This window comes from Amaranthus tricolor, chromosome 15, assembly GCF_026212465.1.
Source record: "Amaranthus tricolor cultivar Red isolate AtriRed21 chromosome 15, ASM2621246v1, whole genome shotgun sequence".
In the NCBI taxonomy this organism is placed as follows: domain Eukaryota; kingdom Viridiplantae; phylum Streptophyta; class Magnoliopsida; order Caryophyllales; family Amaranthaceae; genus Amaranthus; species Amaranthus tricolor.
The window spans coordinates 9,797,657-9,814,985 of NC_080061.1; the positions used below are offsets into that span (position 1 = coordinate 9,797,657).

Genomic DNA, 17,329 nt, shown 5'->3' on the forward strand with positions numbered 1-17,329 from the left:
ATACAAAGCCCTTATTGATAATGGCACATGGGAATTAGTTCCACCCTCACCCAACCAAAATTTAGTGGGCTGTAAATGGGTTTTTCGCATTAAGTTCAACAAAGATGGCTCCATTGAACGTTTCAAAGCTCGCTTAGTTGCCAAAGTTTTTCACCAAAGGCCGGGTATTGATTACTCTGAAACCTTTAGCCCGGTCATTAAACCTTCCACGGTTCGTCTTATCCTCTCTCTTATCGTAAGCCAAAACTGGTCCATTCGCCAACTAGACATCAATGATGCCTTTCTTCAAGGCACTCTTCATGAAGATGTCTATATGGTTCAACCTTAAGGCTTCATTGATCCTACCAAACCCCACCATGTTTTCCACCTCAAGAAAACTCTTTATGGTCTTACACAAGCTTCCCGAGCTTGGTACAATGAACTCCGAAACTTTCTTCTTAAGGCCGGTTTCAAAAACTCAAGTATGGACACCTCTTTGTTTTATTATACTCATAATAATACCTCCCTGTTTGTTCTTGTTTATGTAGACGATATTATTGTAACAGGTTCCAACAACTCTTTAGTCACTTCGTTCATTGCTACTCTCGGCCAACGTTTCTCTCTCAAGGACCTTGGCTCACTTAATTATTTTTTGGGAGTCGAGGTTCAACCTACAACCAATGGCCTTGCTCTTAGTCAACGCAAGTACATCACCGATATTCTTGGCCGAGCCAACATGAGTGATGCTACTCCTGCTCATACTCCTCTTGATGCTCATACTCCCTTAGTTCTTGATGTTGGCACCCCTCTTTTGGAACCCACTGACTATCGTGCTCTTGTTGGTAGCTTGCAATATCTCTCTCTCACTCATCCTGATGTTGGCTTTGCAGTCAATAAGCTCTCCCAATTTATGCACCGCCCAACCACTGTACATTGGCAAGCTCTAAAACGTTTGCTTCGCTATCTCAAAGGCACCTTGGATTACTGTTTGCATCTCTATTCTAACTCCCCGCCAATATTACATGCGTTTTTCAACTCCGATTGGGCGGGCAACAGAGATGATTACACATCCACGGGAGCGTACATTGTGTATCTTGGTAAAAATGCTATCTCCTGGAGTTCTAGAAAACAAAAAACAGTAGCTCGTTCCTCCACAGAGGCCGAATATCGGTCTGTTGCTCAAACAGCCGCTGAACTAGAATGGGTTCAACATCTCCTTCATGAGCTTCAAGTTCAATATCATTCACCTCCTGTAATCTACTGTGACAACATTGGCGCAACAAAACTAAGTGCAAATCCAGTTTTTCAATCAAGAATGAAACACTTAGGGGTTGATTATCACTTCATTCGTGAGCGTGTTCAATCAGGATCACTTCGTGTTACAACAATTCATAATGATGATCAACTAGCTGACATTCTAACAAAGTCTTTAGCTCGACCTCGTCTTCAAATGTTAATCAACAAGCTTGGACTTACAGCTAGATAGTCACGCTTGCGGGGGCATGTCAACAGAAATACTATGTCAATATTGTTGTACATATCTTGTGCTTATTCTGTGATATTTTCCATTCTTATTGTAGCTATATTTAGGCATTATCTTTTAGCTTGATTATAAGAATATCTTTAGGGATTGTTACTTTGACCTTTTATCTTGTAAACCTTATTTAAAAGGCATTCTCTGTTAATAATAATTATCAGTTTTCCAAACTTTGTTTTAAGATCTACATTTCAAGACTCAAATAAAACGTTTGTTTTCATGACCATGAATTCATGAAAAATACAATTTGACATTAACAAACCTTAAAAATTTTGAAGAGGGTTAAATTATGTTAACCATACAGTAATCCACCTTAGCTCTTAGTCTTTATATTCTGTTAGTTTGTTTCTTAGTGGTCATGAGTTGTATCCGGTTAGTTATTTTTAACTAACTCCTTTTCCCCTTGTTCTGGGCTCTATATAAAGGTCCTCATTCTCTTGTATTTGTATTCATTCATTCATTTTTATCAATAATAATATGATTCATTCTGTATTTCTTTAAGTCTTGTGTTTGTCTCTTTAGTCTTCATATGCTTGTTCTAATATGGTATCGAAGCAGGTATTAATTTGATCTGTATTTTTTTCTAATCCCACCCTCTTTTCTTTCAATCTTGATTATTTTCTTTCTATTCTTAAACATCATGATCAACCCTTCCCCTTCTTCAAACTCCACCCAAATTCCCTCTTCCATGTATTATCTACATGCTGCTAATCTTGTAAATACCAAACTCGTCTCTGTCCCTTTTGATGGCACGGGTCTTTGTGATTGGAGACTGTCCATGATGGTCTCCTTATCCGCCAAGAACAAAGTAGCGTTTGTAGATGGCACACTTCTACGACCCACATTTGATGAATCTACCCAACAAGCATGGTATCGATGCAATAACATGGTTATTGATTGGCTAATTGCCTCCTTGGACAATATGACTGCCAAGAGCATCATGTATTACACAACGGCTAGAGACATTTGGTGCAATCTTTAAGAACGATTTGGAGAGACTAGTTCTACCCAATTATATTCTATTAAGAGGAATTATTCAATGCCACACAAGAATCCGGTATTAACATTTCTCAGTTCTATACCAAATGAAGGCTTTATCGGATGAAATTGATAATGTAAGTCCTCCACTAACATGTACTTGTGATAAATGTACTTGTGGTTTAGCAACAAGAGTTAATAAAGAAAAAGAAGACCATCGCCTGTTACATTTCTTGATGAAAGTAAATGAGCAGTATGCTCAAGTTCGATCCACAATTCTTATGTTGACAGAATTACCAAATCCTACCCTTGCCTACTGTACGTTACTCCAAGAACAAACCCACAAAGAACTTAGTCATCCTAACCTTGTTCTCACTGATGGTGTTGCTTTCTTTTCTGATAAAAAAAGATTTATCAAGAATGGGTATCCTAATGACCATCATAGACCTTCTGTCTCTGGAAAAAATCTTACATCTAGGAGATATAGTACTTTTTTTTGTGATTACTGCAAAACTAATGGCCACACCAAGGACAAATTTTTTAAGCTACATAATTACCCATAAGGACATAAATTTCATCAAGGGAAGAGGGCAGCTACCTATGTACAAAGCTTTGACCCAGTAGACAAAAGCATGCAAGTGGATATTGGTAGTACAGGTATGACAAAAGATCAATTTCAAGATCTTTTATCTTTTCTTGAACGCAAGCAACAGCACAAAATCGACCACAACCCTCCTGATGACCCTACTGCACTTGCTAGTACATCTAATGTAGCAGGTACATTTTGTCTTTCGTCTAACGTTGATTCCTCCGGTTGGATTATTGATAGTGGAGCTAGTGATCACATGTGTAATAATCACACACTCTTTCTCAATTTAAGAAAACTTAATGGCTTTAATCATACCATCACTATACCAAATGGCCGCAAAGTATGTGTTCGTCACATAGAAGATTTACAATTAACTAATCATATTCTTTACTTAATGTTCTCTATGTCCCTGAATTTCAGTTTAGCCTCATTTTTGTTCGTAAATTGTGTTTTGACTTAAATGTATCATGACTTTTTTCTGCTAACAAGTGTATCATTCAAGGCCTTCCAACGAAGAAGATTATAGTTCTTGGTAGGTTAGAACATGACCTATACTATGCTGATATAGAGAGTAATCAAGCTACAAATGTTGTAGATGACTCTTGCATGGTAGCTTCTGATTTTCGTAAGGAGCAAAGTCTACAACAAGCTAAACTAATGCATCTTAGACTTGGACATTTTTCTATAAAACAATTGCATATTTTTTACCCTGATATTGATAGTACTCTTTTTAAGAATTCTTTTATTTGCACCATTTTTCCAGCAGCAAAACAAACTAGAAAATCTTTTCCTTTGAGTTCTATAAAAACTACTACACCTTTTCAGACTATACATTTGGATGTTTGGGGTCCATATTCAAAGGCCACATATAATGATTGTACCTTTTTTGTCACTATTGTGGATGATTACACTAGTGTTACTTGGGTTTATTTGATAAAACGCACGAGTCAATGTGCTACTATTTTGCAACAATTCCTTAACTCTATTCATACTGAATTTAATGCTCATGTTCACATTGTTCGCGCTGATGATGCTAAAGAATTGTGCGAGGGAGAAATCTTAGACATTTATCATAAACATGGCATACAACACCAAACATCCAACATTTATACACCACAACAGAATGGAGTTATGGAACGTAAACATTGCTACTTACTTGAGGTTACACGTGCTTTGAAATTTCAGTCTAATTTGCCTTCATGTTTTAAGGGGATTGTGTTCTTACTGCTGCATAATTATTAATAAAATTCCCTTTTCATGCTTAAATTTTATCTCTCCTTATGAAAAGTTATATGGTCAACCCCCTAATAATTGTCACTTGAAAGTTTTTGGATGTTTGTGCTTTGTCTCTACCAACAAACAGGGAAGAAAGAAATTTGATGCAAGGGATAATGCGCGGTTTTCTTTGGTTATCCTCTTGGTCAAAAAGCCTACAAAACCTATAACCTCACAACAAACAAGACTGTAGTGTCTAGAGATGTAACCTTTCATTAGCAACATTTTCCTTTTCACTTAAAGGATAATTTTACTTCCTCTTTTTTCACTATTTATTTACTTACTCAAGTAGACTTCATAGCACCTATCTGCCCTACTACTGCTCCAACTACTTTCCCAGCTCCTACTACACGGTCCACTAATGCTCCCTTATTACCTATTCCTCCCACTCCTGAATACCCACCCCAAAATCAAGTGCTTGATCTTTCTCAGAATCTTGATCCTTCTCTTCTCAGACGATCCTCAAGACACCATAAACAACCTACTTATCTTAAAGATTATGTGTGTTCTACTGCTACATCACATTGGTGTAACCTGGTGAATGCTTCCACCTTTCCTATACATCATCAACAACATCTCACATGTCCACAACAATGGATTGAACCATCAACATATAAACAAGCATCTCAAGATCCCTCGTGGGTTGAAGCCATAACAAAAGAACTTCAAGCCTTGGCTGCCAATGATACATGGAACATAGTTCCTTTGCCACGAAACAAGAAAGCTATTGGGAGTCGTTGGATACATAAAGTTAAGTTGAAGGCTGACGGTTCTTTGGAGAGATTTAAGGCACGCTTAGTGACTAAAGGATATACACAAGAGTATGGTGTGGACTATCTTGAAATCTTCTCTCCCATTGTTCGAATGACCACAGTCAGATGTGTCATAGTAGTGGCAGCCTCTAAACATTGGTAAAACAGCCCGACCCAGAATAAATAGTATAATACTACTATCTACAAAGCACAGCGAAAGACTTATAGAAGTCTGGGCTGAATCCAACCTGTGGCTCGATAGCCACAACAAACCAATTTCAGAGTATTTAAAAACTTTACATAACTGTAATACAATTAATTACAAACCATTTATAAGCTAAGTTAATACATTATAAAATATCTAAGCTCTTTTAAATTCTTACAACACATGATTTGTCAAAATATCATTATAAGTTAACTTTCCAAAAATGATGTCCTCGCTATCGCAACACATGACACATAAAGGAGTAGCACATCCATCCGCACTAAAGTTGGTAACCTGAAAGTGGATCTATCCCCCGTAAGGGATAGGCTCCATCAAAAACGGTCAACAATTGAATTATTGAGTACTCCAACAAAATATTATATTTATATATAAATCATTAACAACATTTCTAATTAAATTCTTTTGCTCATTCGGTAACTCCTTATAAAACGTTAATTTATCAAAATCCAAACTCTTTTAAAAGAACGTTTGGTATCGATGTAAATACGACTAAGAACCTTCGGTTTATAGTGAATCAAAACACGGCTATAACTTAACAAGTTAATAGCGAAAATCAAAATGCGGCTATTACTTTACAAGTCAATAGCGAAACAATACGACAAATGAAATATATGAGTTCATTTGTGAAACAAACAAACTTTATATACCAAACGTATTTATTCAAATCTCATATTAAAACAATGATATAACAAAACTTAAAAAAAGGAATATATGGACCGTCGGGAAGTAAGCTTGATCCAATTCTGAGAACACGGGTGATCGTCATCACCGAAAATACGGTTCTTGCAAGAACGAAAAGGGATCGGGGGCTCGAGACCGTTCCGAATAACCATTACCTATTATCAACTATAGGATTTCACAATAATCCGGATATAAATATCCGTTGCCAATTCCCAAAAACAGACATTTTTTAATGTCAAATATTTTATTATAAAACAAAATAATAATTCACTTGATTTTCTTTTAAATCAAGAATCATTACTTAAAATATAAATCAATTCATCATTAACCATCAACATATAAGAACTTGAGTTACTATCAATAGAGTTTAACTAACTTTACACCAATCTTAAATCCCAATATCCAACTTATATCCTAAAATAATATCAACTAATCAAATACCCGATACTTATGTTCCCAAATTGATACTTGAACCAACACCCATAATAATCAATTAAGAAACACAATTCAACAATACCAATTACTAAAGAACGAATAATAATAACCCTAAATTGATCCCCAAATACCCAATAAATAATCTTAAACATTTGATTAAAAGAATACTCAATTTATTTCATAGCTTCTAATCCCACTTTATAAATCCTGTATTAGTACCATTTTAGGACACCTATTAGTATTTTGGTCATAACTTTCTCATACAAACTCGTATAGAGGCGATTCAAGTGGCTACGCGACCATGATTAGAGCTCTACAATTATTGTGAGACACTAACACTCAGAAACAAGCAGAACGGCCCCGAAAATGGCAAAACAGAAAGCTTATTGTTGATTTTTTATGACAGCATGTTAGTATTTTGGACATAACTCCCTCATACGAACTCATTTTGGGGCGATTCAAGTGCCCACGCGACTGCGCCTCGGAGCTCTACAAATCTTATGAAGACACCAGAACCAAAAAACAATCACAACTGACCCGAAAATGGACAAAACAGAACGCTCAGTTTCTGTCAATATCCAAAATACTAAATTTTATACTAGAACCCAAATAACCCAAACAACCAATACTAATCAACACTAAAAACAACCCAATTACTAATTGAATTCATATACTCATCTTAAATTTAAGTTGCTTAAATTTGAATCAAAGACCCAAATTGAATCCACAAATACTAAACTACTTTAAAACATTCAAATATTAATTTAAGGCCCTATTAGCCATTAAATTAATATACAAGTATTAATTCAAGAACACATAAAGAAAACTTACTCCTACACAAAAGAGATGGAGATGGAGATGGTGATAATTAGATGTGTCCTCCTTCTTCTACAATAGCTACAATCATCAAAACACTTTAATTAGATTCTAGCTTCATAAAATTTGAGTGAAAATTTTCTGAAATTGAGATTAAGGGTTTTCAATTAAAAACCTTTTACTTAGATTTACTTACACCATTAATTTGAGAAGATGAAGGTTGGTAAATTTTCAGACTTTTGTTCCACTTTATGAAGAAATAAAGGTAGAGTTTGATCTCAGCTTTGTGTTTTTTAGAGAAGCTATGAAGAAGGTGATAATGGTATGAAGGAAAGAGTAGAGGAAGTACTCCTACAGATTATATAACTTAGGGGAAGGGGTTTTATTTTGGCGAGTAAGATTGAGAGGTGTGAGTCATAGGCCATAGTGGCAAAATGTGGGTGATTAACTTCCTACTCATAATTATCACAGTATGAGGTGGATAATATACCCATATTTTTCATCGTATAATTTATTTTGTCCTTAAAAATAATAAATCGGATATCTAAAAATTGTAGTAAAATTTTACTTTTAAAATGACAAACTCATTTTCATCATATAACAAAGACGTTTTTATAACTGTTTCAATTGGAAATTATATCAGCTCGATGTCAATAAATTATATCAGCTCGATGTCAATAATGCCTTCCTCCATGGGGACTTGCATGAAGAGGTCTATATGAAACCCCCTAAAGGCTTGCACTACCCGCCATCCATGGTTTGTAAACTCAAAAAATCCCTTTACGGCCTCAAACAAGCATCACGCAATTGGTTTGCAAGATTACATACTGAACTTGTTCACTTGGGCTTTCAACAATCTAAAGAAGACTATTCTCTATTCACTAAAACTGTCAATGATCTTATTAATATCCTTGCCATTCACATTGATGACATTATTGTTACGGGGAATGATACTTCCACAATCAACCACCTTAAAACTCACCTTCATACCACCTTCAGCATAAAAGATTTAGGCCTGCTCAATTTTTTTCTTGGGATCGAGGTTAGTCATTTACCTCATCGTATTGCCCTAACTCAATGAAAATTTTCCCAGGAGCTTCTTCGTGACTCCCAAGTTTCTACTTTTAAACATGTTGCCACTCCTCTACCCTTAAACACGAAACTACATAAAGACAATTCACCTCCTTTTTCTGATCCTAGCTTATGAAGATCTCTAGTTGGAAAACTTAATTTTCTTACCAATATTCGCCCAGATCTTTCCTACTCTGTGCAAAAATTAAGCCAATTCATGCAGTGTCCTTCTCAACTTCATTACCAAGCCCTCCTTCACATGCTTAACTATGTCTACTCCACCATTGATCAAGGTATCCTCCTTAAAGCCTCTGATTCCATAACCCTTCAAGCCTTCTTTGATTCAGACTGGGCTGTCTATCTTGACACGAGGAGATCCGTAACTGGTTACCTTTTGCTCCTTGGTAGTTCCCCTGTCAGTTGGAAATCGAAAAAGCAAGGCACTGTTTCTCGATCATCATCCGAGGCTGAGTATCGTGCCATGTCTACTGTTGCCTCTGAAATAACCTGGGTTGTGCGTCTTCTTGCTGATCTTGGTCTACAAAATCTTCAACCTGTCACGCTTCATTGTAATAGCCAGTCTTCTCTACACATTGATCACAATTCTGTCCTTCATGATAGAACAAAACACATCGAAGCTGACTGCCATTTCACGCGTGAAAAAGTAATGAAAGGTCTGATCTAGTTAACAGATCTTCCCACATCTAGTCAATTAGCAGATGTACTCACTAAGGTGCTTCCCTATCTGCATTTTCAAGACTTGTGATCCAAACTTGGCATGTTCAATAACTTGTCAAGTTTGTGGGGGTGGGGGGGAATTGTTAAACCATACAGTATTCCACCTTGGCTCTTAGTCTTTATATTCCACCTGTCAAGTTACTAACTATTTGTACATAAAATATGACTTATTTTATATGTTTATTGTTAAGGTCCAAATCTAACTTATTATAAAACGCCACTAGAGTTAGTGGATGCCTCTTCTCTATAACCTTTATTCATACACTTCTTTTAGGTCATTCTAAGGTAAGTGACTTTTAAACATATTGGTCAAATCAAGCTCACACACTCTTTATCTAGAAAATACAACTATGCTATTTGGATACCAACTTGAGCGTTGGAGGTGTCCCTCCTCTAAACCACCCCGAGGTAATGGTGCTTCCTTGCAGAATCCCAAAGACTATCTGCCTACCACCACAAAGAAGACAAACGAAGACCCTTTCCCGCCTATATTTGAGCTTTTTATGGAAATTTTGAAGGAACGAACTAGATATCAATTTTAAGGATCACCAGCAATCTCACTACTTAGACCACCTTCCACCAAGGTGACTCTATTCATACTATTTCATTGATTGTTTGGGTCTAGGAGTATGACCCTCCAATATCAAACATGAACTATTTGGCACTAGCAGGACCTACAATTTTTTTTTTCTAGTTGCATTTTCATTACCTTCACTCATTCTTAGCACAAAATGATCTTTTACTTTTAATTGTTGTTGTCTATCTCTGTCTAGATGACAGATTCCAAATAAAAAACTTAATAAACACATCGTTCTCAGCCACAAGAGGATAATAAATTAGAGGTTGCAGCACCATCGCAACCAAGAAGACAAGCAAATGGGAGCCTACCTTTAATGCGTGGGCGAAAAGGAAATGTTCAGATATTAGTAATACATTAGTCATATGAATGTAGTATTAATACATTATTAGTTGTATTAATATAGTATTAATCGTATTAGTATAATATTAGTATATTTCAATCATATTATTATTGTATTAATCATATTATTGTATTATTAGTATATTATTAGTGGTATTAGTATCATATTCATTGTATTAGTCAAATATTAGTTTAGTATTCATATAATATTAGGCCCGTTAATGTATTATTATTAGCTTATCATTAGTCATATTAGTTTAGTGTTAGTCTTATGAATATAATATTAGTAAATTATTAGTCGTATTAGGTTAATATTAGTATATTTTTAGTACATTATTAGTCGCATTATTATTGTATTAGTATTTTATTTGTCATATTAGAATCGGGTAGAGGTGTTCATTTGGGTATTCGAGTCGGTTTTGAACCGGTGTCATTCGGTTCGATCGGATTTTGAAAAGGTTAATTTTCGATTGGATGCCGCGACGAGTCATACTCGGGTTAGATCGGTTAGTTACAGGTCGGTTTAGCAATGGTATTCGCGTTATTAGGTTCACACTGGTTTGAAATAGTTGAAATTCAAGTCGAGTGTCAATCGGCTTGGGTTGTCTTCGGTCTATTATTATTTTGATTTTTCCAGGCAGAAATTGGATTTGGGCTTTAGTTTTCGAATAGGAGTCGATTACGGAGTGCTATCGATCAGTTCAATATCGGATTAAGTTGATAATTGATTTTTAATTGATGTATGTTTATTTACATACGAAAAATTAATTTCAGAAGCGTCAAATTACATAATCCGATAAATTTCCAAAATCACGTAATGTTCCAAAATATGACAAAGTTCCAAATCAAACACTTAACACATAACAGCTAATATATAATTTTAAAAATAGATGCAGAAGGGGTTTATGGGTCGAATTTGGATCTCAAAAATGAGGATCTAGACCCGGACCTGGACCAAGACACTAAGGTTATTGGACCTAGATCCGACCCGAAACCACAAGGTCAATAATATGTGGATTCAGACCCTTAAACTAGGGTTGGTTCGGGTCTAGACCCTTAGGGTCCAAGACCCATGCCCATTCCTAAACTGTTAATTGTTAACTTAAAATAGCGATTTATTATACTTTTCAAGTTTTCTAGTTATATTTAAATTAAGGCTTATAATAGACATTTTAAAACTTTACAAATACTAATATAAAATAATAAAGGAAAATTTCATGTGGTGACTTCGAATTTTTGGCTTTTTCACGTGGTGAGCAAACGTTTTTTTTAATCCACGTAAGCTTCTAAACTTATCCACTTGATAGGAAAAAGATTAAATTTTTATTAAATTTACGTTATTATTATACATCATAACGATAATTTTTTCATAAAAATAACCGCTCCGGTCACTCTTAAGGATCACTTTACCAAATATTTGGTTGAAATAAGTACTTAATATAACACAAAACTTAACATTTTGTCTACGACGTGAAAAAAGTACAAGCTCGGGGTCACCATGCAGATTAAAAAAATATTTGTCTATCACATGGCCGGAAAAGTAAAAAACTTAGGGTTACCACGTGAAATTTCTTAATAAATAAAAATGATTAATATATTCGAATAATACTCTGCGTCCCTTTGAGTTTGTATTATATGACTTAAAAAAAACTCTCATCCTACATTGAAATTTGGTTGGAAATCAATCAAAAAACAGTTGAAAATAGTTTTTTGACCAAATTTTGGTCGGAAACTAGTTGAAAATAGTCGAAAATGAAAGGCATGTATTTCTCTGTTTTTCATTTTAAATTTCTGAAAAATTTAGACTATCATTATGTAGGTCGAAATTTTGTCTAAAAAATCCGAATAATGATTGTGCAGTAGGAAAAATAGTCAAAATTTTTGACTAACATGATTTTAGTCGAAAATTAGTCAAAAAATTTGATTAACATAAAGTAGTAGGAAATTCAGTTGGAAATTCGCGTTTTGTAATGGAAGGAAGTATGAAAAACTATAATTTGAGTAAGTAAGATTAAGATTTAGCTAATTAATTTTAGTAAAAGTGAAAAGGTTAAACGTAAATAGAGGTAAAGTAGTGAATAACATAAACACATATAACTTGTAGAGCACTTTAGGGTTTGTTTTGTGGTTGGTAATAAATAATAATAATAGAAATAATTTATAGTTTAAATTTTCATGAAATGTTATCATGTTAAATTCATGACAGTAAAAAAGTTTTTTGTTTAAAAATTTCTATTACCACCTAATACTATATTTTCATACAGTAATTCATTGAAATGAATTTTGTGAAGAAAATAAAATAATTGGAGGGGAACAATTATGATCATTTAACTTATAAAGAAATTTTCCTATTAACATTACACTAGTTTTTCATTACCATTTCCACTATTTAATACCAATTGCCAAACGGACCATTAGTATAGTAGCCTAAGTTTAACATAATTTCCGTATGGTAATCTAAGGTTTACAATAACATATAGATGACCTATATATGACCTCATATTTAGGTCAAATTCACTTTTTGTGAAGAATAATTGTGTAAGAAACCTTTAACAAGTAACACACAATTGCAAATCTCATAGTGATTAACGACTGCGATGTCCCAAAAGCAACATCTCACAATGTTATGATCCTTTATATTGTGTCAATTGTTGACTTAAAAATAGCAACTTTATCATATTTTCCAAATTTCTAATTATATTCAAATTAAAGATTATAATATGCTTCTTAAAACCTTATAAATACTGTTGTTCTTTCCATTTGCTTTTTACATAGTTTTCAAAGCAATTTCAATGCCGCGATATCTCTTATTACACATCATAAAAAATTATAAAAAATGTATGATGATAAAGTATATATTAAGATGAATCTAATGAGATCTCACATGGATATATTATATGTTCTATATATCTCTCAAAAATTGTAGTTAAACTTCTCTCTCCTTAATGTGTAATATTCTAAATGACAAAAATATCAAAGAACGGAGAGAGTAATAAAAATGGCTAATGTGTTGGAATAATATTTCTTCTGTTTCTTTAAGTTTGTACCATAAGACTTGAAAAACTCTCATATATTTAAATTTCATGGTGCAAACTTAAAAAAACAGAATTAGCTTTTAATAGATCGCACTACGTGATTACAAATAGAAAATTTTTGTCACGGTGAGATTATGTAAATTGATAATAATTTTAAAATCCGTTATAATTAAAGCAAGTCTATTTAATATAACAAAACACTCTCATTAATTTTTATTCCATATATATTAGATGGTATTTGTAATCTTAGTATTAAGTGATAAATGAAATGATTTACATAATGGAACAAGAAGCATTAGGATTATCATCACTAAACATTTGAACATATTTGTCATGTAGTGAATCAGTTCCAGTAGAATAAGCAGCTGGAGCATTTCTAACAAAACCAGAGGGTGCTTTCTTGTTGTAAACCCCTGCAGCATAAGGATAACTTACCACTTCATATGGGACAAATGGCCAAAACTCTGCAAATTTCCCTGTGTTTTTCACTTTGTGTAACACCCTTTTCGGTTCCACGTTTCCCGTTACCGTTATTTTATTTATTTTACGGTTTATCTCCACTGATTTCACCCCTGAACGTACACACATATTCACGAACACATTAATATATATGATTATATGCTTTTTAAGTTCAAGTTGAAACACCATTGTAACAACAATTTACTTTATCAGTGTGATATAATTCGCTATTTAATATGCTTTTCAATTGGTGATGTTAATGTTAATGGTGACTTGAGTGCATCATATAAATTCTATGTATTAGTGTGTGCATAGATATGGAATTCCATAAAGGTTTTAAGATGGGTGATTAAGTGTGTTGATGACGGTGTTTAAAGTGACTAGAACACAAGAATTATAGAGCATGATGAATGTGATCTTAATGAGGTAGTGCAAGAGTCTTAAGATGCTCTCAACAATGCTTGTTAAATGCATAAGGTGAAGACCAATTGACTTGTTCGAGGCAGCTGCACAATTGAAACAGAATGTTGTGGAACAACTATTAGGCCGCGACAATTCTCACATAATTTTCACCGTGGCCCACTCGTGTGGACACTGGACACCCGTGGACTTGGGCCCACAAACCCACGAGTCAAGAGCGTTGACTTGCACATACACTTGGTGAGGTTCATTGTTTCCCAAAATCATATGGTAGTAGGAAGATTAGCTCACCCACTATATATGCAAGTCAACAACCCACTATTTTATCGATATGGGATCTTGTCTCACATGTGAAGTATTTCCAACACTCTCCCTCACATGTGAGCCACATCATACCAGGAACCACCTTCGGCTCTGATACCATATTAGGCCGCGACAATTCGTCACATAATTTTCACCGTGGCCCACTCGTGTGGACACGGGACACCCGTGGACTTGGGCCCACAAACCCACGAGTCAAGAGCGTTGACTTGCGCATACACTTGGTGAGGTTCATTGTTTCCCAAAATCATATGGTAGTAGGAAGATTAGCTCACCCACTATATATGCAAGTCAACAACCCACTATTTTATCGATGTGGGATCTTGTCTCACATGTGAAGTATTTCCAACAACAACAGTGCTCGAACGAGCACCAGCAGCCTGCACATCAGAAGGTCGAGTTTGGAGCTGCTCGAACGAGCTCCTTGATGGCTCGAACGAGCATGGTCGAGCACGGCACATTGGATGTTGTTTTTGCACCGGTTAATTTGCTATGATTGATTGTAATGTAATCTTAGTCTTACACTTTAACTCATTAATGTAATAATCCTCTATAAATAGAGGTCTCATATGCTCATACAAAGCATCTATAAAACACCCTTAAGCCTAACACAAAGTCATATCTCTTCTCTATTGTAATTCTCCATTTGAGAGTTCTTTGAACTCCTTTTTTGATAATATAAACGAGATACTATACATCGGAGGACGTAGCCTTAATTGGGTGAATCTCGTTAAATCTTTATGTCATTTTATTGCACCATTTTTTCTTACAAACGTTTATTTCAGTGAAAGTGTAATTTTTTGTTTATCACAAGACTTTATACACTCAATCTTAGTGATATTGGAGTTTAAAGTACGTTGTTTGAACCTAATATAGCATCGTTTTCACGTGATACTTGCAAGATAGACAAAAATATTTTTAAATCAATCATTAATTTTTTCATTTGGTATTTGCATGTAGATTATCAGCGAATTATTATCATCATCATCATCCCAATAATTCCCGCTTAAAAGCGGTGTCTAGAAAGAATGGATAAGAGAGTGAAACAATATCCTCATCACGAAAAGTCCAATTCAAAAAAATTAGCGAATTATGTTAAATCAAATTGAAATTGTGTTTCATTTGAAGGGGAGTAAAAGGTGATTATTTTTTTTACCTTTGATATGGGCGACAGAATTCCTAACTCTTCTTTCACAACCATCACAATCCAATTTCACCTTGATCTCTACAACCTGTTCATGCATAAAGATAAGAACTTTAGGGTATTTTTGCTTTTAAGATAAGAATACCGGATAGGAATTATTAAAGTTGCTTGCTTTTAGAACGGAAGCAAATGAATATATGGCAAATATTGTGGTTCAGTTTGAAAGTGTTCAATTTTTTTTAAGCTACTTGGATAAATTGTTTAGACAATATTTAAATTTTAACAAATTAATATTTTATTAGTTGTTTATTAAATAAAAAAATAAATATAGTAGTCAAAAACTAATGAAAGAAATTACATATTATATCAACCTTTTTATTTTGGTTTAACATTATGTTTAGATATCAAAATAGAAAAGAAAAAAAAAAGAAAGGGGAAATGAAGGTAGGAGAGGGGTATGGAGGAAGAATGCACCTTATTTGTTAGAAAAACAATAAAAGAAAAAAGGAAGAAAAATAAATGTTTTTCCTTCAAATTTTTTCACTTAGGGAGAAATCATATTCTTAATAAAATTTATCCATGTTTCTTTCCAAACCCCTCTCCTTTTTTTTTATTATCCAAACAACGAGTCATCTATACTTCTAAATCTCTTCCTTTTCTTTGCCTACTTCTATCCAAATACAATGTTATAGATTATTTTTCTAATAGTTTAAAAATCATATACCAAACAAATTTTTTATAATATTCAAATAATCAGCCGACAAAACAAGCTAAAAAGTCATTTCTCAACAACACCAATAATAAATACTACTCCCTCTTTTTTCGGTAAATTTATTAATGAATTATATACAAAGAACAACAAAATTAACCAAAAAGTATAGAGAGTGTCACCTGCAATGGCTTACGTTTCTTAGGCTCTCGAATAGTAGTATCACACAGGTACACCACATGGTCGAAGATTCCCATTTTAACCTTCGTTTCTTGGTTAAAAGCAAGACAAAACAGAGAAAAGAAAGGGTTAAAAAAAAGAGATAGCATCCAATGTAAGAGTAAGAGATTATTGAGTATATATAAGTAGAAATCCAAACCATTTGTAAGTTTAAGTATTTGACTATTTGATGAATCTAGAAAAGCTAATTTAGAGCTGGCTAAAGATGGTAAGAAAAGCATGGTGGTCTCAAAAGAATTATTCCTCTTTATGGATACACAAAATAAAGGGAAAGTAAGAGTGGAACTAACGCATCCATTTACGACTCTTATCTTATGGATATCAAAGATCGAATAATTTGATTGACATTGCTAAGAAAAGACACTCCCTATACACTTACATATTCGCTTATGTCAAAAGATCCACTAAATAAAATAGATAAGTTAATAGTTCAGATTTAATGATTAGTTTTAAAAACTCAACTCCTTTAGAGATGATGAAAGTTAACAACATATATGCAACATAAGTCTTTGAGAAGCTTAGATTGAGGACTATGAAAAGTAACACTTACATCCCATATCATAAGCACATATTTCTCACATCATAAACGTCTACATTAGATATTAAAATCTCTTACTTCACATGTCAAAAATTTCAACTTTACCTTTCATAAATTGCCATTTCATTTAGCAAAAATATCTACTTTACATATTATAAACTCCTACTTATATATTACAAATACTTACTATGCATACTTAAAATCCATAATATATATATATATATATATATATATATATATATATATGTATATATATATATATATATATATATATATATATATATATATATATATATATATATATATATATATATATATATATATATATATATATATATATATATATATATATATATATATATGCATGTATATATATATATATAAACACTATAGGTACTTTATCAGTGGAAGTGGGTATTTAATGAGTCATAATAATTGTTTTTAGCAGTAGATATAGGTATTACAAT

General features: G+C 33.6%; 1 protein-coding gene across 2 annotated transcripts; it reads right to left on the bottom strand.

Annotated features, from left to right (window-relative positions):
• Positions 1-13,232: 13,232 nt before the first annotated feature.
• LOC130801932 (heavy metal-associated isoprenylated plant protein 21-like) lies at positions 13,233-16,688 on the bottom strand. 2 transcript variants are annotated; one of them, XM_057665888.1, is made up of 3 exons: positions 16,281-16,688; positions 15,388-15,463; positions 13,233-13,603 (listed from the first exon to the last, which is right to left on the bottom strand). In XM_057665888.1, exons 1-3 carry the CDS (start codon positions 16,464-16,466, stop codon positions 13,305-13,307), a joined length of 561 nt encoding a protein of 186 aa, XP_057521871.1. In that variant the 5' UTR covers positions 16,467-16,688; the 3' UTR covers positions 13,233-13,304. The 2 variants fall into 2 exon arrangements, with proteins under 2 accessions (XP_057521871.1, XP_057521870.1); XM_057665887.1 differs by having other exon boundaries at positions 16,267-16,688.
• Positions 16,689-17,329: the final 641 nt, after the last annotated feature.

Bases quoted from the DNA above. Each gene is read 5' to 3' on its own strand.
- LOC130801932 (XM_057665887.1), bottom strand. From the start codon at position 16,545: ATGCTTTTCTTACCATCTTTAGCCAGCTCTAAATTAGCTTTTCTAGAT. The intron at 15,464-16,266 runs GTGACACTCTCT...ATGCATGAACAG, and splicing joins AGAAACGTAAGCCATTGCAG to GTTGTAGAGATCAAGGTGAA. The intron at 13,604-15,387 runs GTAAAAAAAATA...GTGTACGTTCAG, and splicing joins TTCTGTCGCCCATATCAAAG to GGGTGAAATCAGTGGAGATA.